The following is a 22,871-nucleotide window of genomic DNA, read 5'->3' as shown; positions in this document are numbered from 1 at the left end:
GACAGACGAATGGGTGTGCCAGACTACAGCTCAGTCCTCAAACGCACCACAGAACCAGTCCAAGAGAATAGACCACTGAAATGTAGCCACACAATACAACAACAAAGAACTGAAACTGGCTGTGTTACACCTGCACCTACTGCTGGACGAAGGCCTGTTCCCCTTTTGTTATACACTTCTGCTTATATTAAACCGGCATCGACATAATCGCTTCATTTTTATCTTCTGATCTAAAGCAATGGATGGAGTGCAAACTATTTCCTCAGTGTTTCTCCTGTGTAGACCTAAATAGCAGCAGCCTGTTCTGTAAGCCAGAGGATTCATTAGTGGTTGTGTGGGCTTTGCCTAGGTAACAACTATTGATCCGAGAGGCTCTTCCCCTGCATAAAAAGCTTTGCCTGTGGTAGCCCGTCAATCCTGACCGTCATTATAGGAAGACTGAAGCATGTGTTTACTGACAGGATCTTCTGCAGCTCTCTCAGGCCGCAGGAGCCACAGTTTGTGTGTTTTGTGGTTGAGGGAAGGATAAAGTAACGTTTTCTGGATAAAAGAGTGAAATCTGACGAGGAGATGGCACCAGAGCGGGTTTGCAGACAGAGGGCGCTATAAACATACAGATCTAAAGGCAGTCATGGTCTTTCTATGAAAGAAGAAGGGAGCTGTCAGCCCGTTAAGGGCTTACCTGATATTAAAAAAAAAATGTAGTCCTACAATTTGGATCATTTTTACCAACAAAGATTATTAAATAGAGTGTAATGCTTTTGCAGCTGCTTCATGTTTTTTCTCATTCATTTACTCTCACTTTGGACATTTTAAAACACAGTAAAAGTGCAGAGTATGGGAGTCAAATTTTCACTACAGACTTCTGACGACCCTGGTCCAGATTTTTATGGTTCAGCGGAAATCTTATCGGTTTCCCTTTTCTCTCCGGGGACTTAAAGGAGCAATTCTTCCCTGGAAAAAGCCACAGTCAGTCAAAGCTGGTGTTCTCTGTAATCAGTAGAAGCAATAATACAACACCCAGAGTGCATTGCGCCCCTTCCTCTGGAAGGAACGGCCCAGCGAGAGAAACTGGAGTGAAATACTGCCATTTTCCAAGGACATAGATCGCTGCAGGCAACGGCTCAGAGCGGTACAGAATCCGAAATACGACGAGAATATACCGGTGGATCGTGTAAAAAATCTTCAGGTCTGCAGTCTACATTTCAAAGCTGACGATTTTGAACTAGACAAGACATCGGAGGCGGGCGTCCTAGATTGAGGAAGTGTAGTTTAACAAGCTCCCTGGCCTCCGCCAGATGACGCGTTTTACGTAGTCTGGTGGAGGTTTTCCAGGGCTCATTGGAGAAGCGAATAGCGTCCTCCAAAGGCACAGACCCAAATTCCCTTTTTTTCCTACCATAATGGCATTAGCTTCTCATAATAGCATGATAGGACTGAGGTCAAAAATCACTGGCCCTTTAAGGCTGTGGCTCAATAAAGCTACTTTTATCCCTTAAACTTTAACGTTACGAAGCGCCCTCTAATGTGCACATAAAGTGGAGAAAACACAACAAAGGGATGTCTAAGGTACCCTTCCAGTGGGGGAGTCCACAGCTGAAAACTACTCATTAAAAAATATGACTGTTGTGTGATTATCATCCATGATATATGCTTAGTTGTTCTGTGCTGAAAAATATCATAAAAAATATTTAAATCAACTTAAATTCCTGCATCTGAGTCCTTCTAAAAACATCTAAAAAGGTGAAAAATATTTAGCTCCTTTTTTTAATATTTGGGTTTTACAGGGTTAACGAAGGACGTAAAAAAATCCATTATGATGTAATTGCAGAAATAAACTGATTACACACCCCCACATAAAAAACAGAGGTTACAAAACCTCAAACAAGACCTTCTCCAGCATCCCCCACACGCTCCCCTTCCATCAGGCTCAATCTCCTCATCTCCAAGAGGAGATAGCAGCCAATATCAATATTTCATAAACAAATGAAACAGTGGATGGAGGCGAGCGTCAGAGTGGCCCTGGAGGGAAGAGTCGATCAATGGTAAGATAGGTCTGTCCGCTGGTGTCTGCCAATCCCGGCCCACACAGGATAATGCTATTACCCATCAGCCCGAGTGGACCATCGACCGGCCGGCTGCTCTGTGAGTGGACTAATCCGATAAAAAGCATTAAAACATTTGTTCAGTGACACACTGGCTGCAGGTCCGAGCCCAGAACTCTGAAGGACTGAAGACTGACAGTTGAAGACATAAAGAAGATGGATTTTGCAGACATTGTGTAGTTTCATGTTTCACATTTTATGGGACCAGTAAGTCTAACATATGGCAGTGTTCAAAGGTTGCTTTAGAAGAACCAAACATATGGAACCTGACAGGTTGGCTTTGGGTAGGTGTAGGCCAATTAATTAATGCTCTTATTTCATGTAGGTATCAAAAATCTAATGACCCTGACCCTAAACAGAGTAGCCTTTAGCATTGACAGTTACTGTATGATTTACTGAACAGCTGATGATATTAAAGTGAGAACTAATACAATCTAAATCTCTTATTCTTATAAATGTTCAGCAGGAAATAAACAGTAAGCATTAATTTCAAGCTACTTGCTGTAAAGGGTACTACTCCCACGGCTAGTAGGCTAAAGGCCACAATATCAGTAGCATATGAGTGACATTTTAAGGAACACTATCACCCAAGTGTGGTACAGTACATGGTGAGGAGTTACCACCTCTGTCAATATAGTGAATATGCAACTACAACTATTAGTTTCTGCTTAGGGATCAAGAGCGGAGCAGCTAGCAGATAGCTGGTTAGCCTACAAGCTAGCATCTTTAAAATGTATCAGATGAGGTTTTTCCAGCTAGCTTTCTAACAAAAACAGGACAGAAAGCTAGCTAGCAGCTAATGTATAGGGGTTGCTTTCAAGTGCAGATTATATCTTGAAAAATCAGGCTTCAGTGTTAATAGTCTGATAAGTTTTCTATCAAAAACAGCACAGAAAGCTATAGCAGCTAGCATCCAACTTCCTTTGGAACGTTCACAAGTGGACATTGTTTCACAAAAAATATAACAAATGTGGGCTTTCAGTTTTTGAATAATAAAACAATCAAAATAATAATCAAGGCAGTAAATAGTTGTGTCTACTTAATAGAGTCAGGCTGACTGTGTTTTACCGGTGGAAATGCAGGTGTTCAGAGGCTCGGAGCTGACGTCCTCCAACATGGCCGACAGATGAGTGGACATTGAAGAAAGAATGTTTTACCAGTGACCTCAATGCTAACTCACCAAAGAAGTAACTTTTAAATTAACTTGCAGACATTACCAGGGGCACACAGGGTACATTTTAGCAAAGTGCCGTCCTCTGGGTGTTTTACAGAAAGTGCAACAAATCATACAACAAGATGGCTGCCTCTGTCAATTATCCAATCAGATACAAACACATCAAGGGCCTGTCTCTTAAAGATACAGTGACCCCAAACACAGAAGTTTCCAAACCACTCGAGAACATATTACACGAACACCAAGAAGTACCATACAGATAAGGTCTGACTTTACACCTATTTAAATATTAAAACCTGCAAACACAGCAATGCTCTTTTCTTAGTAATACAGAGTATTTTAGTATTAAAGATAATTAATTCAAAAATGTAAACAGGGAGTAAACGTCATCTTTGATGTGGTTATAATTTTGTCACTCTTAGATGTGTTGTTCTTTTATTTTTTATCTGTTTGTACAGTCTGATAAAGTTTCCGACTAATTTAATCATGCATTTATTGTTTTGATTAGATCTCCAGGCGGCTGCAGCAGATCAGAGTTCACCTTTGTTGTTCGCCTTTGAATGGATGTGTTGTGTTGTGTTGTGTTGTGTTTGATCAAGAATAATGTATTCAACTGACCAGGCAACATGAACTTAAATGTCCTTTTATTTATGTTTGAAAGTAAGTAAGGACTATGAAGATGCAGATAAATAGTTAAGCTTTAATTTTACCTGCTGTATACATCCATAGAGGACCTTTATGTGCCTGAATGCGTCATGAAAGTGCGGGAATCCATCTGTCACTGAAGCTTTTAAGTGGAAATCCACCGCCTGGTAAACACGTGTCTCGGCCATCTGCAGAGCCTCAAAATTTCCCTCATATTCTCCAACGCTTCCTCTTCTCCTTGGATGCCATCGCTGTCTGCCTCCCCTCTTCAAGGCCCCGGGTTGTCTCACTCAAACCCCCGAGTGCTGTGTAGTCTAAACCCCCACTACACACACACACATCATTTGAACCATTTCACCTTTACATATCTCACTCTCTGTTTCTGCTGCTAACACATCTGCATTTCCTCATTTGTAGTCTGCAGCTCTTTACCTGTCTGCCTGTCTTCTCTCATCCTGCCTTTCTTTAGCAGCTCCTCTATGTTCTGCTAAAGAGAAAACAAAACACATATTGCAATAATCAGGAAATAATAAATTAAAGTTACAAGCATTTCCTGTAACTAAAAGCAGAAAAGCTTTCATTTTTAAAGAAATCATTTGGTGAAGAAAATCCCCACTTTCTTTGGTTTAATCCGTAACAGCCATAAGTAAGCCAGTCTGTTTGTGCAACATGACTGGGGGAGGTGAATTTGTGGATAATGACCCCAGGGGAGTGGGAGGTAAAAGAGTACGCGTGAGAAAAAAGGAAATGAACAAGAGGAGAACCAGGAAATGCCACGTCACTCCGAGTCGTTGCCTTCAGTGGGTTAATCCCTCACAGTCTGCATCAAATCCTCATGAGAACATCAACAAATACAGAGGATCCGAAGCAGGGGCGGACTAACTGATTTAAGGGCTCGAGGCAAATACCAGAAAGGCCCCCCTGAGTCTGTTTTCTAAAGCAAAGACAAAGCTGGAGCTGACCTGTCCTGACCATAGACTGTATTATAAGATGGATGACATGACAGCTCCCTAAAAGTGAAGCCAAACCCTCTCTATCGCCCCCTGCTGACTGGCTGCAGTATAATGCAGTCATAAAGCCCGCCTCCTCCATGTTAACAGATGGGACATGAGTCAAACTATATAATGAAAATACACGGCAAACACATTTTTTTCAAACATGGTTTCTGTCATTATAGTTAGTTCTTATCCTGCTGATTTATGTTCAAGTGTTCATCTTTCTGACAAGTTTAGTTTTAATCAGTTATTTGATGCTGTAAAATGATGATTGACAGCTCTGTTGACAAATACGGCTCCTATTCACAGATATTCACAGATATGGAAACTTCAATGACTGTAGTGTTAGTGTTACAGTTTGTTACGTTTCCTCTCACCGTTCCTCCTCCACTCTGGTAATACATAACAGATCGGCTGCAGGAGCCGCATTTGTCAACAGAGCTGTCAATCATCCTTTTTACAGCATCAAATAACTGATTAAAACTAAACTTGTCAGAAAAATGAACACTTGGACGTAAATCAGCAGGATAAGAACTAACTATAATGACAGAAACCATGTTTGAAAAAAATGTGTTTGCCGTGTATTTTCATTTTATAGTTTGACTCGTGTCCCATCTGTTAACATGGAGGAGGCGGGCTTTATGACCTATACTGCAGCCAGTCAGCAGGGGGCGATAGAGAGGGTTTGGCTTGTTTTTTGAGAAGCTGTCATACCGTCCATCTTTGTAAGGAACTTCTTCTGTACTACATTTTTGCAGTTGCATTTTTGTCAGAGTCACTCTGTAACTAACGCTGTGTGGTTTCCTGAAGCAGCGACAGTATAATTTTAGGAGGAGGCCTGAGGATGACGATGTGTAACCTCAACATTCAGGGAGGTGCTGGGAGTTTCCCCCCCTACAGCAGGAGTATAAATAGTCCCCTAGGCTTATTTGTCTGTCCACAGAAGCATTAGTGAATTACAGCTGTAATTGCTGTATCGATCTGCTTTGTAAAACATGTTCGATCCTCTGCATCAGTTTCTCTTTTGCATCGCAGCAACATTAAACATTCGGCCCATTTGTTATAAAGATTCTTGTGTTTTATCGTGACTTCCTGTCATACCCGCAGATTATTACTGCAGTCAGCGCTGTGATGTGTCCTGTGCTGCTTCCTCTACATTCAGGACAAAATGACAGCAGGTATCGGCCACATAGTAGTTTTTTGATATAAAGGGATATTAAGGAATAAATCATGAAGTAAATGAAGTTGAATTAGTTTAACTTCTGTAGCTTGATTGATACAAACTGGCCGTCTTTGGAGACATTCGGTAAATCAGCGATACAACAATATGATTAAGCTAAATGTCTGCTCGCTGGAGAAACTGTATTCTCGATTATCTCAGAGCATGAAGGCGGTTTGACTCTCTCGTGTGAGGGCAAAGATGGACTCTTGGGCAATCAATAAGTCGCATTCTTCCGGCAACTAAACCTTTGTCTGTTTCCTCGGATCTAACATGATTTTCTATTGATTTGCTTGAGTGGCAGATGGGCTTATCAAGGCTGTGTGTCGCTGCTGTTGTGCATACTGATCGTTGGTGGGTGACACAGGCTGGTCAAAGTTCAATTGTGATTAAAGCAATAAATAAAGGGCTAGGGAGAGATAAGTGACAATGTGTTGGTGTATGATACAGTCGGTGTAGCTATGGTAACAGTTGATTGAATTAATTGAAAAAATTATCCTTGGACGGTAATAAGTTGTCATGAAGTGCCTTCTTATTCTCTCCTGAGATTTGTTGTCATTTTGGACTTTGGACACGCTTCTTAAGTTTCAACACAAGATGAGCAGTAAAGATAATCAGAGAGGAACGGATAGCAGCTCTCACTTTTCTTTTCCATGAAACTGGCCTCGAAGTGAGCTGAGGAAGCACTTTCCCTCTGGCCCTGCCCTCCCCTGACCTCTTCAGGCTGAGTGATGCTTCAGTCAGACCCTGAGCACCATGTTGTCTGTGACCTGGAAACATCTGGAGAGTGAAGTGGGAGGGCGGGCGGCACTCAGACTGAAAACACTACTGGGTTTCACTCTGCACCTTTTGCAGGGAATATGTTGCAGAAAGACTGGAAACTGAGTTAATCTCATTGAGCGCTTTTAAATCCAAACTGAGAGTTCTTGAGGCCAACTCCACAACATGCACTTGCTTTTTATAATTTGCTTGTAAATTTAATCTTTTTATTTGTCTTTTTGTTTGTGTTTTAACTTTGTAGTTTTGTAACTGTGGTTCTTAATCTCAATGGGATTTCTCCTGGTTAAATAAAGGTAGAATTAATAAGATAAATAAAACTACCTTCACACCTGTAGAAGAAATTAATAATCTTCAGGTCCGATTCAGTGGCTGGTTCAGATGAGTTGTATTCACTGCGCAGTGGAGAGAGATCATCACAGCAAGTTGTAGAAAACCTCTCTAATATATATCTTGGGTGACAGAAAACAAAGGGCTAACCAAAAGGGCTATGCTAATTGAGATAAAGCAGCAAAGGGCAATACACAACCAAGATGAAAGAAGCTAAGGTGTCATTCTCAGAGGGTGGTGTCTGGAGGACCCAACTAACAAGAAGGTTAAAGCTAGCTTCTCGAGGCGTGGTCTCTGGGGTGACGAACTCACAGCCTGATGGCTAAACAAATGTATATAAGGAAGTTCCTCTGGAAACTTCAAAACCTTTATTAACACTGATGTGATAAGAAAAAGAGTACACTCTGTTGTTCTGCACTGAAGTTACAAGACCATTTGTTGAGACACACCAAAACTACAGACTGTTAAAAACAGTGTAGAAAAAAAATCTCTGAAGGCCTGATTTAAATAAAGTCACGCCGAGTCAAATGTGTTTCTTTATCACTACTAGTACACTAGTTTCACAACTTAACTGAAACAGAGGATGCGTCATTCATAGCCTGCGTAGGCCGCTAAAGCCGAACTGAAATGAGACGGTCTGGTCTACAGAGGATTTCCTGTTTGTGTCACCAGCTGTTCCCACCTTTACCCTTACATCACCAAACGCTGCTCCTGACACCTAGCAACTGGTAGATAGCAGGCTAACTAGCCAGCATAACAAGCGTCTTGTAACAATTATTATAAAGATAATCTGTTTCAACATCTTTTTAAACATGTGTAACGCTAGCTATTTGATTGAGTTGAAACCAGAAACTTTTACATTTAAAGTGTATTTCTCAACTGCGTAAAAGTCAGCCATCTCTCGATTTTGCTCGCAGTGAATCTGGGGATACGTTGGGCCTCGAAGGATGCACCCGATGCATCCTTCTAAAATGTAAGTTTTTGGTTTCAGCTTAATTGAAAAGCTAGCGATATAGTGATGTTAAATACACAAAAGGGGCCTTGAACAATTTGTCTTTAAAATAATAGGTTAAGTTACGTGACGGTAGCTGTGTTAGCTACTTAGCTAGCTACCTGCTGCTGGATGACCGGTAACTAGCTTGTGACGCAAAACCCTGGAGTGGTTTCATGAAATGTGGCTGTTGGGCTTCGTCTTTTTTGTCATCAATTAATTTACTTAAACTTGTAAAAAACTGCAGACGACTCTTTGAATCTCTACTCAGCCGGACAGACCCTCTCAACTGAGCGCACTTTCAAACATTCAGAGCATGTACGCATGCTTCTTTATCGTCATCATGTACGTTCTGAACTGGAGGCTAGTAGTCCAGTAAAGTGCCGGCCATTTTGCTAATAAGGGGGCAGCAATTCCCCCTCAAATCAGATACTTTAAGGCACGCTAAGTTAATGTCATTAAACTCAAACAATGCCTCTCTGCATGAAAGGGATGGGTGTGCTCCTTATCTCTGAGTGGTATGTAAAAAGGAGGGGGGCAGCTCATTCACCCTGATGGGGGGTCACTCAGACCCAAATTCCCCCTTTGGGTATGCAGATTTTGGCTTTCCAACTTACAGTGTGTCCTGTTGCAAGTTAGGATCACTTTGCAAGTCAGATCTGTCATTATTTGTGTCATTGGGTGTGAAACAGAACAAGACATGTGTTTATTTCAACATTAGAGTTCATCCTGCAATGCAAAGTCGTTCCCAGTGCTGTGTGTCTCCGAGGTTGAAGCTTTTTCATATGTAAGCAGTCAGTGGAGCATTCCACCCCTCTTCTAATTGACCTCAGCTTCATGGGGGTCCTTTGTGGCTCCTAAAGGCCTGATTTTATGCCCAGAGATCGATCTTATAATCTGTGCCGGGGAAGGGAGCAGCTTGCTTCCTGCTGGTTTCGGCCTCTGGCAATATCCCACAATCCAGATTCCCCTTACACCGGTTTAACGTTTTTATTTTTACAGCTCAGCTTTATTCCAACCTGTCAGCCCCGCCCACTTTTATTTTCCCATGGGAGTCAGCCAAAATCCAGCGTGACGGTTACTAAATCCCGTCTCTCCCACTGACAGCTTTCTATTTGTGAAGCAATCCTTCGATACGCTGATGTAAGATTGAGGTGTGGATGTATGGAGGAGAGAAAATGTCTGTTAGCACACATTACTTAACATCCGTCTCTTTGCAGCTTCTTTCATGTGTCGTGGTTTAGATCAGGTTTGCTTAATGAGGTTGCACTGTTTGTTCAGCAGATTTGCACAACATCCTGGTCTGAGCAGGTACTCAACATTTCTCTGTTTAAAGCTCGGCCATAATTTAAGTTACTATTTTCTACTATCTTAATCTTCCTGTGTTCCGTCCTATGAGCAAACATCTTCGTGTTGTAATGCTCACTCTTCTGTAGAGTTGTACAAATGATTTCTCTAGTCTCACAATCATTGCTATTGATGTTTTCAAGCACCAACCCTTTCCAGAAAATGCTGCATATATTCTCTGATGGGGCGAGCCGCTGGGGGCTTTTCCTGCGAGCTAAGGAGACATCTTGTGGTGAAGAGGAAACACTCGCCTCTGGACAAGGTCAAAAAGATAGAACGTGGTCAATAGCTTCTGCAGACCAGGAAGTCATTTAGCATTTCAGCTTGTCGACAAAAACAAGAAAGACAGAACAACCTGTCGCTGGATTTTGCTATTAGATTTATTGTAACGAGATTGAATGACAGATTGTAACTTTACAGATTCCATGAATCTCCTGACCTCCTCTAGCTTGTATTGTTCATGCAAATATTATAAATAGGCAAAGAATAAAGTTATTCTGAAGCTGCGTTTCCACTGCAGGGTCCAGGGTCTTTATTTAACCCTCCCAAAAGGTTCCTGCTCGGGGTTTGTAGTTTCTGAAAGTAGGCCTACTTGAACTTTTGTGGTAGGATTGCATTGTGACGAATTTCTAACGTCAGCAGACTCATTTTCCTAATATTCCTGCGTATTTAGACCTTTGTAACTCGCAGACAACTTTCGGCTTTCAATCCCTCAAAAAGTAACTCCTGGGATTGAAAGTGTTCGATACTTTGGGTGGAAATGTGGCTTTAGCTTGAAAACATCTATTTACAGCTCTATTCTACTCTATCTGTGCATCAAGAAGTGGACTTTTAAGCATCTCTGTTTCACACAAACATGAAAGAGATTTGCTAACATGCTGAGTAAAGCGAGACAAAACAGCTAGATGCACAGCTGGCTTTCATTATCTCAAATATTTCACTCGTGTTTCCACCTGGTGAGTCTGAACAAAACAACAAAGGCAGAACTTTTCTACTATTCAACACTTTCCATTGACGCTGCAGGCCGAGCCTCTTTAATAGGACTTGTCAGATCTTCAGAGGGATATGTCTGGAAAAAAACAACAGCACAACACTGATAGAGACCAAGAGAGGTACTCCAGCTGAGTGACATCACGCTCAGGCCCTGCACAGTGTGTGTTTACCAGCATCACCCTGCATCACCCATCACGCCACATACCGTTGAGTCCCTGCGAAAGCTGCTCTGCACTTTCTGATGCTCACAAGCGAGTCAAGTGTGAGATCTGACAGTGGGACGACACAGGCGGTGGCGGGCGTGCTCGCAGGACCCTCCTCTTGCTCGGCTGACCAGCATCAGTTTGTTGCTTCCCTCCTCTTCCTGTCTCCGACAGCGACGTTTGGGTGCGCGTGTCACCGCCTGCTTTATAAAGCACAAAGGCCATGAGTGAGCTCTGACTGTCGTGGTGTGTCCTCGGGAACACAGGCGCTCTTTCACTGTGCGGCTCTGTGACGGACTGATTCTGAGAGAGCTGCCTCTGCAGGGCAAATGTCAACCCTCTTTGCAATGCTTTAATGAGGTAGCCAATCACTTTCCATCACTAATAATCAGTCAGAGGGAAGGACGTCAACATTTTCGGGCCTTTCAGAAAACTTGTCTTAGCCTGCATGTCTAACTAATGCATTTTATGTAAGACTTTATGTTTTTGTTGATCCCAACGTCTTGCAAAGAAGCTGAATTTAGTTTTAAAGCATGCACAGTTGCACAAAAGTGAGAGGAAGCAGGGCAGTTGCGATGGCAACCTTGTTCAAGCCACAACAAAAAGGGGTTTGTCCTCATGGGTTGCTTTGCTGGACCCCTCTGCAACTGCTCTCCTTTTTAACTCTCTCTCTCCCTCCCTCCCTCACACACACACACACACACACACACACACACACACACACACACACACACACACACACACACACACAGACAGGGAGAAACGAGTCCCTCTTTTTTTTTTTTTTTTTAAGTTTTCCCAGGGTGCACGGTGTCCCTGCATGGGGAGTGTTTACAGGATGTTATCTGTGTCAGTGTCGGCCCCTCATCCCTCTGAGTGGGTTTCTGAGGAATGCTGTGAACTGGATGGAGGAGTTCCAAAGGGGGAGTGACAAGAGAGAGAGAGAGAGAGAGACAGACAGACAGACACTGGGAGAGAGAGAGGGAGGCTATATATACATCATCAAGGAGGCTGGTTCTCACAGGCACAGCTGGACTGCTGAAAAACTGGACTCTAGCCTGTTGGATATTAAGCAAGAAAGGTGAGTTTTATTTTGTAATTCTTCTTTTTTTTTTCAGCATCTCCATCATCTACTTCATTACATTAACATAAAGTTGGGTTTTCCATAAAATGTAAAGAAAGGAGCAAGAAAGGCAGAAAGAAAGAGAAAGAAAACTCTGATAAGTTTCCTTTCTCCAGCTTCTATCACTTTATTTTAAATTGGACTTCATCAGAACTCATTAAAATCTGATTTAACTGGATTTGTTTTTAAAAATACCTAAATTTCTTCATCAGTGAAATTCTTTCTTTTCCTGCAAAAATTCTCAAATTCTAGAGGAATGCCAGAGGTGGGTATGAGCCTCTTGGGGGACGTGTTCTTGTTAAGGACTGTTGACGTGGTCTCTATTAAAGCCCTGTAGCTGTGTAGCTTATCACACTGAAATGGTGGACCAGTGTTTGATCAAGTGCTGTGTGGGACTCGCCTTTTTTTCCTCTAACAATAAAGATTTCCTACTTTTAATGCTAAAAGAAGAACAAACTTTTTGTTGAAGATATTTTCAAGCACAAATCAACAGAATTAATCTGTAAGTATTTATTTTAAATTGTTTTTTTGTTTTTAGTTGAATGGAATTCGATCTGTTGTGGAAATACACATTTTGAATGGTGCACTTTTTGTTGTTCTCATTAGCAAAAAAAAAAAAGATCAAATGGCTCTGATGGCATGTGAGTGAATTATAAAGTAAATCTAATCAGATCAGTAGTAGAGAAAGGCTGTAAAACGACACCACTGACCTCATCACTGCAGCAATTATTGGTGAGCTTACGTTCTGTTGTGCTATTATAAACCTGTATTTGTCTTTTTTTACACCAAACTCTAAAAAAAACGTTGTATGTGCTTTAATTACATTAAGGCCGTTATAATGAGTGTGATTACTTTATTGGACAAGTGCACTGGTGGGGGTTTTCTTCCCTCAGACTTGGGTGTGCCTTTTACTAAACTGAATACGGCCTCCAGGGAACACGACATGAGTCATTTCTCTCGGGTTCTTTACACTGAAAATCGTACTATCATGACCACATAAATCCCCCTCTTCTACCATGTTGTGAACATCTGTGTTTGCTTTGGGTCTTGGCTATTGTTAGAGCAGTAAAATGACATCCCAAAGGGCCAGTACTGCAATGTTGCACAATAACTTCACGTCATGATTCATGAGTACACACACCATGTTTGATATTTGTTCTGAGTTGCCATCGATGTGTGCCTCGTTTGTGTGCTTTCATGAGCTTTTTGGATTTGTTTCAATGCCACTAAGGCTTAAAAAAAAAAGAGTCCCTGTCATTAGCAGAGGCTGTGAGGGTGCGGCATGAAACTGGATGCCTACGTGTGCTGACATGACCTGCCGTTTGCTTTATTGTAGGGTTTTGTTTGTCAGAAAAATGTCTTGTGGGAAAAAAATGACTTAAAGTCAGCTGATTACATGTGCTTCGTCAAACGGAACTGAAAAACAGAAGAATGAGCGCCATAATTCTTAATGAAATGTCAAAAAAATCACACTATAATGAACTTTACAAGGGTTTCATGTTTCTTCTTCTTTCAGGCTCCAGCAAAGTCTTTGGCTGTGGAAAGCAAAGTAGCTTAGTAAGCGTGAAACACACGATACAAAGATGAACACCGTGGCAGATTGGCTCGTGCAGAACAGGGACAAGGTCGAGAAAGGCGTGGAGATCATGGGGCAAGCGTCGGAGGTGCTCGCTGCCACTGTGGGCCAGCTTCACCCCGTCCTGGAGGCAGTGTTCGTGGCTTCTGCCGAGCTACTCAGCAACCCGGAAAGCAAAGAGGCTCGCTACCTGATTCAGCAATTCGAAGTTGTCAACCAGAAACTTGAGGGAATCCAAGACGAGATTGATCAAATTGCCCTGGAGCTGCAGAGGATGTCGCTGGACAAGCAGAACTTTGATCGAGAGGCGCATATGCTGAGCCAGTACGAAAAGTTCCAGGATTTCGTCAACGCTGATCCAAAGTTCAGAGAGAAGAAGATGGAGAAGTTCCTCATCCAGTACGAGAACACTGAAGGTGACTTGAACTTGGACGCCCTCTACAATTCTGTCACCGGGGAGAACCTCTCAGGAGACCCTATGCTCGAGACAGTCGTCACAATAGAGCAGAGGAGCAGGAGGGCAGTTGAGAATTTTTGCGCTCGACTAAAAAAGCTCTTTGTGGTTGGCATCATTGCCGTCATGGGCCATGCTGCCCTCAAGGAAGGGGAGATTGGGGAGGAGATGGTGAAGAAGTGGAAGGATCGGATGGAGGATGTGGAGAAGCGAATGAAAGCAGCCGTGGACGAGTGTACAGAGAACTTTGCCGATCAAGCCAAGATGGACGTGGAGCACATGCTTCAGGGGAACCCCGGCACGGTGGACAGCGACTTCACCCAGACCATCCTGGATTCACTTGTTAAAAAATACGACTGGGTGAAGTGGTCCATCAGAGCCTTCAACGACAGGGAGCGCATTTTCTTTTTCAACTGGCTGGCAGGAAAGAAGTGCCACGGAAGTGGGGGCTCCAACTGGTTTGATTTTTTGACCAAGAACAAGATCAAAGTGGTGGTTTCTTTCTGCGTTGACCCCAAGCCCATTAACAAGATTCAGATCCAGGAGAACATCGAGGCGAGGAAGCTGAAGGGGAACATGATGGCACTGGCTCTTTCATTGAACACCAGCTTCCCCAACTGCCTGGTCCATGCTGTCAGCCATTACAAGGAGGTGGTGCAGTCCAACAACTTCCACGAGGATTGTTACTACTACGGAAAACACAAAAGGGCCTACCTTTGTATCCACTCTGAGTAGACTAACAAAGAGACTTAAAGAGAAGCGTCATTCTTAGATTCATGAATGTCTTTATCAGAGGCCTGGACATGTTTCCATTAAATTTAGAAATGTATTCATGAATGTCGCCTGTGTTTATGCGTAATCTGCTCTTGAATGTGATTCATTGCCTTACTTGTGATGACTTTTATTCTTTTATACATCTTTCCGCTGTTGATGATACAGAAGCCATACATCTCGATGCCAGCTTAGACTTAGTGTTATGAATTTTATAATCATACCGTCCCTATTGGAAATCAGTAGGGTTGTTTGAAATGATGATATTAGTGTGTTTGTTGCCTGAAGCTTTGCCGCACTTTTATACCGAGGTACCCGTCCACTTTAATCCCTTTAAGATCTCTTGGTATTGGATTTTTTTGTGATTTTTGTGTAAATGTAACGCAGCATCAAGACTTTTCTGTTTGGATATGCAAAAGCTCCACTGTTCATTAAAGGCCTTTCATAGATCCAGATCAAGGAAATTCAAAGGACTATAAAATAACAGGCAGGACTTTAGGGGTTACAGAGTTACATAAGAAGATTAGTGCCGCTCTTTTGTCTGCCCTTTAAATGTGAAGCCAAAGCCAGGAGAGAGTTAGGTTAGCTTAGCGTATGAACTGGAAACAAGAGGAAAACGCTAGCCTGGCTCTGCCGAAAGTAAACTGTTGACCAAAACTTACCAAAAGGTCAAAGTTCACCAATCTTTTTGGTTGAAACAGTATGAAAAGTGTGATCATGTCAATGACTATTTCTTTGCAGTAGCTTCCTGGAGTCGTGTGACGCACAATCTCCTGTAAAACCAAAAAGTACACTTCAGTATTTAAACTGATTTAACAAGTTAGATATTATATGAAAATAAGTACGCTTTTTGGGTGCGAGCCAGGCTGCTTTGGCACTTTATATCAAGCTAAGCTAAGCTAAGCTAGCCTTCTGTTGGTTTTAGCTTCATCTTTAGCTGACAGATGTTATTTTGTCAATTTTGTTTCATAATTGATTTTCCAGAATATAAATCAAATCTATACTAGATCACAAATAAATAACATACTATTGTAGATTATTTGATATCGCCCTTTAAATAAATGTTTACAAATCAAAATTAATTTGAATATTTCTGCTGCTTTCTGTGCAAAAGTATATCAAAATATCTTCCACAATCTTCCATGAGAGTCATATGTATATTTTACTTTCATTTGCAATAAACAACAAATATGAATGTTTCTGTCATCACTGGTAATCATTAGTCCATTATATGTATGCATTATTTAATTTAAACCGAGTATAGTTATTCAAAGTCATGGCTAAGCATCACCTGTAATGTTCTACTGACTATAACAAGCAAATTCAACGGTAAATATTGCTTTAATAGCACGCCATTGTTTACTAAATGGGTGGAGGCTGACCTGTTATAATTTCGCCACAGCAACAACCTCTTATGCTATCAACTTTTCTTTGTCCAACACCCAACTTTTTTTTGTCTGTCTGACTGGGTGTGCCTCTCCTCTGTAACACGAGAGCTACATGACCAATAGGAAGACAAACAGTCTGGAAGCTATACTATTTCTTCCGTAAACTTTTGAAGGTGAGTGTACTCCTGTTAAAAATGCCTCATAGTAGTCAGGAACATTACGATTAACTGCGTGGTAAAGACAGGATACTTTACTAGGACGTGACAGATTCAAAATGATCGACTTTATTAGCGCTGTTGTTACATAATCGATCATTTTTTCCTCCTGACGCAGCGTAATGCTGTTAAAAGCGTCAAATACTCTTGTATATCTTGTTAACGCAGCTTCATTTAATAAAGTGAAGTGGATCATTAGATGAATCTGCAATATTCAACGCACTTCAACAAAAACTGTGTACTTTTATGGGCGTTGGTTGCCAGCTCTGGGGTGGCACCGCTTTACTTTTTCCAGGAAGTGTCAAACTTTCTAAAGGCGTTATGTACTTGTTATGCGACCTAACAAAAACGCAATCTGTTGTGTTAACCTGCGATGTTTGTTTGCCTCTCTGCCCTAAGGCTGCAAAGTGATACAATTAGAGCCCTTGTACACGGACAGATCGATATTGTTTCCATTAAGAGGACGCATTAACAGATCGTTTAGTTGTTCTCTCGGTGGTCAGGCTGAGTGGTCAGCTGGCAGAGGGAGGGGGTGGTCATCTTTGTGTTTAGAGGAAGCTCCGGCACAAAACATAAATTAAACATGAACATATTTGAACCCTTAAAGATGTAGAAGGCAGCATGCACATGATTTGTTTCACTTCCGGTCATTTTTGTTTTTTATCGTAATAACATGAAACAACAACTTTTAAAAGTAGGCTACTTGTTTTGCAGATAAAGGTCCCCTGTGACATACATTTTATTTGTGGTAATATTAATAAATCAAGATGCAGCAATGGTAGAAGTGGAGCTAGTTTTAGACACATTTTGGTTCAAAAACTAAGGATTGGGACCCCGCATAGGGTCACAAGATAGATGTGAGGGGTCCCGACCTGACAAATAGGGTAGGAAAGAAAAACATGATCTGAAAAGTAGTATTAGTGTTTAAAATGCAGTTAAGTGGAATATAAAGTGTCCCTCTTGAAATGAATTATAAAGTACCTCAAAGTGCAGTACAGGACGAGTAAATGTACTCATTTACGTCCCGCTAATGTATATTATTGATTATTAGCGGAGATATTAGTAAAAACAAGACTTTTATCATTCATATCTCTGGTATGCAAACTGCACATCAAGCCCTTTGTCTCTGAAAATTTGATTTCTTCCACTTTTATGTTTGAACTGTCTGTGAAGGAGATTCACATGCACTCAGTCTGCAGTTACATAACCCCTGGGACGCTGAGAGAGCAGAGAACATCAGTGGAGAACAGGAATCACAGTTTTAGCACGGTCAGATCCAATAACAAACCATATCTGTAAATGCTCTAACATCCTGCTGGAATATCCTTGACTTTGTTGCTTTTGTTTTCAACGCTTACATGGAAATTATGATGTTACATATCAGCATTTGTAGAGCTTCATGGTTGATATCAAAGGATGCTTTGTTACGGGACTAGTTTGGTACATTGAAAAATGTTTATTGGCTTTCTTACTGCGAGTAGATGAGAAGATTAATACAACTTTCATGCATGTCCATTAAAATTTTAACTGCAGCAAAAAGCTGGTTAGCTTAGCTTATCACAAAGAATGGAAACAGTGGGAACCTCTAGCTTAGCTCTGCCCAAAGATATTAATTATCTGCCTGCACGCACCTTTTAATCTCACTAACTACCAACTAACTAACTTACCAACTAACTAACTAACACGCTTTATGCTAAGGTAGCTAACTAGATGCAGGCTATTACTCGATATTTAATAGACAAACATGACAATGTTACCAATTTCATCATCAGCTCTCAGCAAGAAAGCTAATAAGTGTACCTTATGTCAAACTATTCTTTGAATTTGAGCAACATCAGACAGATCCGTGTCCATGCTGGAATTTGATCACTAGACATCCTTCTTGTCTGCAGATGTGTCTAACTGCTGCAGAGGTGTGCGATGCATTGGGCTGATAAATAGGTGCTACCCTCTTCTCACTGCTTGAAAACCCCGCAGAGCAGACCTCAGCAGAGACTCGAACTAGCTGACTGATTATTTTCCGTTGTCTTGTTGCCGTGGTAACATGCTGAGTTTCACTGGGAAACGCACCCTTGCCCAGCAAGTTTAACCTCTTATACTAAATCACTTCCCACGCCTGCTGCACTGTTATTGACTGGGCTGGCTGGGAGAAACAACACTACTGCTTCTCCTTCAGTCACAGTTTAAATACTGAACATGAACAGCACTCTGACGGTCAGAAACTTTAATGAAAACACGTGACGACAGGTTCTCTAGACTGCACTATAGACAATGAATGTGAGACTCAGTTTGTGGAAACAGTGGATGACTGTACCGTTACTTTGTGCCAAAGTTGGATTTCCACCAAAATAACACATTTCCAGTTTTGCATAAGGACATGCCTGAACATGCCCAGGCAGACAATCTGGTTGTCTTTAACAGTCAGCTTTTTCCCTGTTTCCTGGCCTCAATAAGGAGTTGTTATTATGACATCTTATTATCCAAATCTAATAGACTCCTAGTTTTTTTAAGTGCTGGAGAGGAAGTCATTTCCTTCATATCAACAACACACGTTTTTTTACTATCGTGTAAGGGCCACAAAAAACCTTTAGAGGTTCACTTACAAACTTTCAAACATATAGCAGCCTTATTCCTTTTGAACTCATCCTTATTAGCTGAATGTTGTTATCAGAAACTACAGACAGTGGCTAGTTAGCCTAGCCTAGCCTAGCCTAGCCTAGCCTAAAGACTGGAAACAGGGAAAACAGTTAGCCTGTCTCTGTAAGAATACAATCTCATGTACAAAAACTGGAGACTGCAGGAAGTAGGACATAGCCCCACTTAAAACTGCAACTGTTATTTTGACACTTGGCTTTTTGAACACATAAAAACTAAGAGCTATAACATGATCAGTGAGATGAAGAGGTGCTAACAGTGGGATTTGTAATCTTTGGACAAGGCTGGCTAGCTGTTCCCCCCTGCTTCCAGTCTTTCTGCTAAGCTAAGCTAACAGTCTCAAAGCTATTGTGTCATATTTAACAGGCAGTTGTTGGAGAGTGTTATTTATCTTGTCTTGTAACTCTGGGGACGGAAGTTAAAATTCCAAAGAAGTTTAACTATTCCTTTAAACATTAAAGTTCAGACTTAACCTTGAGAATGGTGCAGGCAGCGAGTCAGGGGAGATAGTGGCACATATCATACACATAATGTGTAACAATCTTTTCTACTTTAAACATGTGCGTTGAGTGATTATAGTTGGTTAGCTTGCTGTTAGTGCTCCTCCATTTTGTCTCCAACAAGTCAAGCTGTACATAGAGTGATACTATAGAGCTTTTTAAGGATGAATATCACCTATTTCCTCATTGCCGTTCTTAAAATGTCAACGATGTAAACTTTGAGCCCTTTAACAGTAAACATCTTACAGTTTAACCCGTACCGGCCTTCCGGCATGGCTGAATTCCCTCTGCGTAGTTGACTCATTGCTCACTGGGTGTGGCCAGCAGCCAGACCTGAAGCTCACTTGGCTGTTTCTCTCTTTCCTTATCAGTTTTTGCTGTGTTGTAAGAGCAGCGAGGGAGAAGGCCACAGTCCAACAACGCAGGATTAGAGCTGTAAGTACATAAAGAAAACCCAACATTTGTGTCATGCAGTAGAACTAACATGGCTGCCTCACTTTGTGTTCAGTTTTTTAACCTCTTACTTTGTTGTTAGAAGTGGTTCACTTGCTTAAATCACAACAGGACCGATGTTTACTGTGTCTGACCATGTAAACATTTTCTCTTGTCAGAACACGTCGGCAAAATGTCAGAACTACAGAGGCTTGTATCGGAGAAGAAGAATGTGGTGGAAAATGTGATGGAAGTGTTTGAACAGGGAGCTGAAGTGGTGGCGAGTTTCGCCGGCGACCTTTTCCCTGTTTTCGCCATCGCCGCTCCAATTGTCAAACTGGCGCTGGACAATGTAGAAAGCAAAGAGGCTAAATACATGAAGGAGCAGTTTCAGAACGTAAGGGACCGCCTGGAGGTGGTCTCAGAGGAGATTCAGCGCATCGCAGAGGAGATCAAGAAGAGCGGATTGAATGTTGTGTACTTCCCAGTGGAGGAGAACATCACCAACCAGTTCAGGAAGTACATGGACATCCTCAACGCCAAACCCAAGTTCCGGAAGGTCAAGAAGGATCTTTTCCTGGACCACTTCGAGAAATCTGGCGGTGATAAAAACCTCGACACCCTCTACAACTCTGTGACAGGAGATAACTTCTCTGGGGAATCCGTGCTTGAGATCACGCTGAACTACGAGGAGAAAAGTCGCCGGCCACTGGAGGACTTCTGCGCCAGGCTGAAGAAGCTCTTCTGTATCGGGCTCATCGCTCTGTTGGGCCACGCCGCTCTGAAGGGATATGATGAGGAGGATGCGCTTCTGAAAGAATGGGGCGAGAAGATGAAGGTTGTCCAGGAGAAAATGAATGCTGTCATTGAAGACTGCATCGTCAGCTTCCCCACACAGGCGGAGCTGGATTGCCGCCGCCTGGTGAGAGACCATCAGGATTTAACCCACCAGCAGCTAGCTGATGCTATCATAGAGAAGCTAAAGAAGAAGTATGACTGGGTGGGATGGTCCGTGCGTGTATTCAGGTCCCCTTCAGGCATCTTAAACAAAAAGAAGACTTTCCACTGCCCGGCAGGGAAGAGTCGCTTCCAGGTCCCTTCATCGGATGAGAAACTGAACGTCGTGGTGTCCTACAGCTCCTCGGCCGAGCCTGTGGATGGGAATCAGATCCAGCAGCTGATCCAGAGTCAGAAGAGACTCTCGGTGGTGAGTCTGTCAGAGTTCCTGTTTGAGAGTTTGCCGGGCGACTGCGTGGTTCACACGGTCAAGATGAGCAAAGATCTGGCCTGCTCCTGGAGCTTCACAGAAGAGCTGCACTACTGGGAGGAGCACAAGCCGCTGTACGTCTGCGTTCACTCGGCTTGAAGTTTTGGGCACTGAAAGAACTCTCAACAATCACTCTCTCAGTCTATTGCTGCCGTTCTGCTTGGCCTTAGCACCCTATTTCTCCTCTCTGATACTCTATTTTTATGTACATTTTTCTCCTTTGCTATGATTTGTTCACTGTTAGTTTCTTGCAGGAGTTGGGATGCATCAAGTCAAGTGCAAATGCAAATTTATCAATGAAGCCAAATATCTCAAAAAGTCCTCTTTGGGGCTCACGCTCCGTGCAGCTCATGACATCCTGGATCCTAAACTCTCGTCTCATTAGGATAAGGAAAAGAAGGCTCCATGAACTTGATGTTAAACTGATAATGATGTCCACATGCAGCTGTACTTCTTTCTCAGAGCAGACAAGAGCGTACTCTTTGTTTAGGCTGTATCAGATCCCAGTGTCGACATAATAACGTGCAACTTTACAGTCGCTGAGAGATTCCAGAAAAAGATCCACAACTATATTTCACATCGACGTGTTTGTTTTGTTTAAGTGGGACATGCTTGTAAAGTTTTTGAAGTAGACTCCAGCTGTCTTACAGAGATAACGTCCTGCTGGTACCGATAAGCAGTGACCTCGCACTGTGGCCATGAGAGAAAGTGTTTCCAGACATTTACAGAGACGGTAAAAGCCTTCATTTGGATTTCACCTCTTTTATTTATCAGACAAACATACCCGTTACTAGCTGCTGTACAACTTTAACAAAGCACAAGTAGGCTCAAGAGAAAATAACATTAGCTGTAGTGAACTTTATTTACACCAGCTGCCACGAGCATGCTGAGGCGTTGTGATCGCATCACTTTGTTTACATACAGATGCCTAGCATAGCTATTTTTCTATTACCTGTGTGGTGGTGAGAAACTCTGAACTTCCTTACTTTTGTACTTTTATAGCGGATTCACTTTTAAAAACAGTTGGTTGAAACTGGGAAAATATATATCTTAGGTTTGGGATCAAAGTCCGTATAATCTGACGATGACTTTGACACTACTTCTATAAAAGGTGTCAGACAGATTATACATGTAACCTTGTGCAGAACTGACCTTATTGTTTTAGATATCCTGCGTGTTGTTGTACACCGCCTGTGTGTCTCTTCCTTGTTTGTGTATCTTTTACGTCAACATCTAAGTCTAGAAAAAGTATTCTTATGTTTTAATATCAGACCAAAACAAGCCTTATATTCACTGTAACAGATCTGGTGGAGTGTTTATGTTGCACAATCTTTATTATTTGTATCCTCAGACAGTATATTTGGGTTGTGAGCTGCCGGTACACCAAAGCAATGATTGTAATAAATCTTCCAAATCAATTCAGACAGACTTCATTTGTTCTTATAGTTCTTTGAATGTCTTGCGGCTTGTCTAGTTGCAGGATTAAGACTGATGGTTTTAAACGTATATTAAAATGTACTAAAATGAGACTTAACCTGTGTAAATGAGGACATCAGCATGAGTTGTAATCAATAACTAACTAAAACACCTGAAACTATCCCAATATTATTAATTCAAACAGTTTTAAATCACAGCCTTTTTTGTATACAGTGGAGCAGAACATGTTCAACATATTGTTTGCAGTAAAAGTCATTCATCAAAATGTGTACCT

The 22,871-nt window shown here is 41.9% G+C and overlaps 2 protein-coding genes across 4 annotated transcripts; both read left to right on the top strand.

Moving 5' to 3' along the window:
- Positions 1-11,808: 11,808 nt before the first annotated feature.
- On the top strand, positions 11,809-22,582 carry rpz4 (rapunzel 4). 3 transcript variants are annotated; one of them, XM_069656508.1, is made up of 3 exons: positions 11,809-11,860; positions 19,833-19,896; positions 20,073-22,582. In XM_069656508.1, the coding sequence occupies exon 3, from the start codon at positions 20,087-20,089 to the stop codon at positions 21,257-21,259; it is 1,173 nt and encodes a 390-aa protein (XP_069512609.1). In that variant the 5' UTR covers positions 11,809-11,860; positions 19,833-19,896; positions 20,073-20,086; the 3' UTR covers positions 21,260-22,582. The 3 variants fall into 3 exon arrangements, with proteins under 3 accessions (XP_069512609.1, XP_069512608.1, XP_069512610.1); XM_069656507.1 differs by lacking the exon at positions 11,809-11,860 and adding an exon at positions 16,178-16,264; XM_069656509.1 differs by lacking the exon at positions 11,809-11,860 and adding an exon at positions 17,515-17,575.
- On the top strand, positions 12,157-15,921 carry rpz5 (rapunzel 5). Its single transcript, XM_069656505.1, has 2 exons — positions 12,157-12,404; positions 13,419-15,921. The coding sequence occupies exon 2, from the start codon at positions 13,486-13,488 to the stop codon at positions 14,665-14,667; it is 1,182 nt and encodes a 393-aa protein (XP_069512606.1). The 5' UTR covers positions 12,157-12,404; positions 13,419-13,485; the 3' UTR covers positions 14,668-15,921.
- Positions 22,583-22,871: the final 289 nt, after the last annotated feature.

Source organism: Semicossyphus pulcher, unplaced genomic scaffold (assembly GCF_022749685.1).
Source record: "Semicossyphus pulcher isolate SPU_LCO1_2020_fin unplaced genomic scaffold, fSemPul1.0.p SCAF_9, whole genome shotgun sequence".
In the NCBI taxonomy this organism is placed as follows: Eukaryota; Metazoa; Chordata; class Actinopteri; order Labriformes; family Labridae; genus Semicossyphus; species Semicossyphus pulcher.
This window is presented reverse-complemented; position numbering and strand designations above follow the sequence as displayed.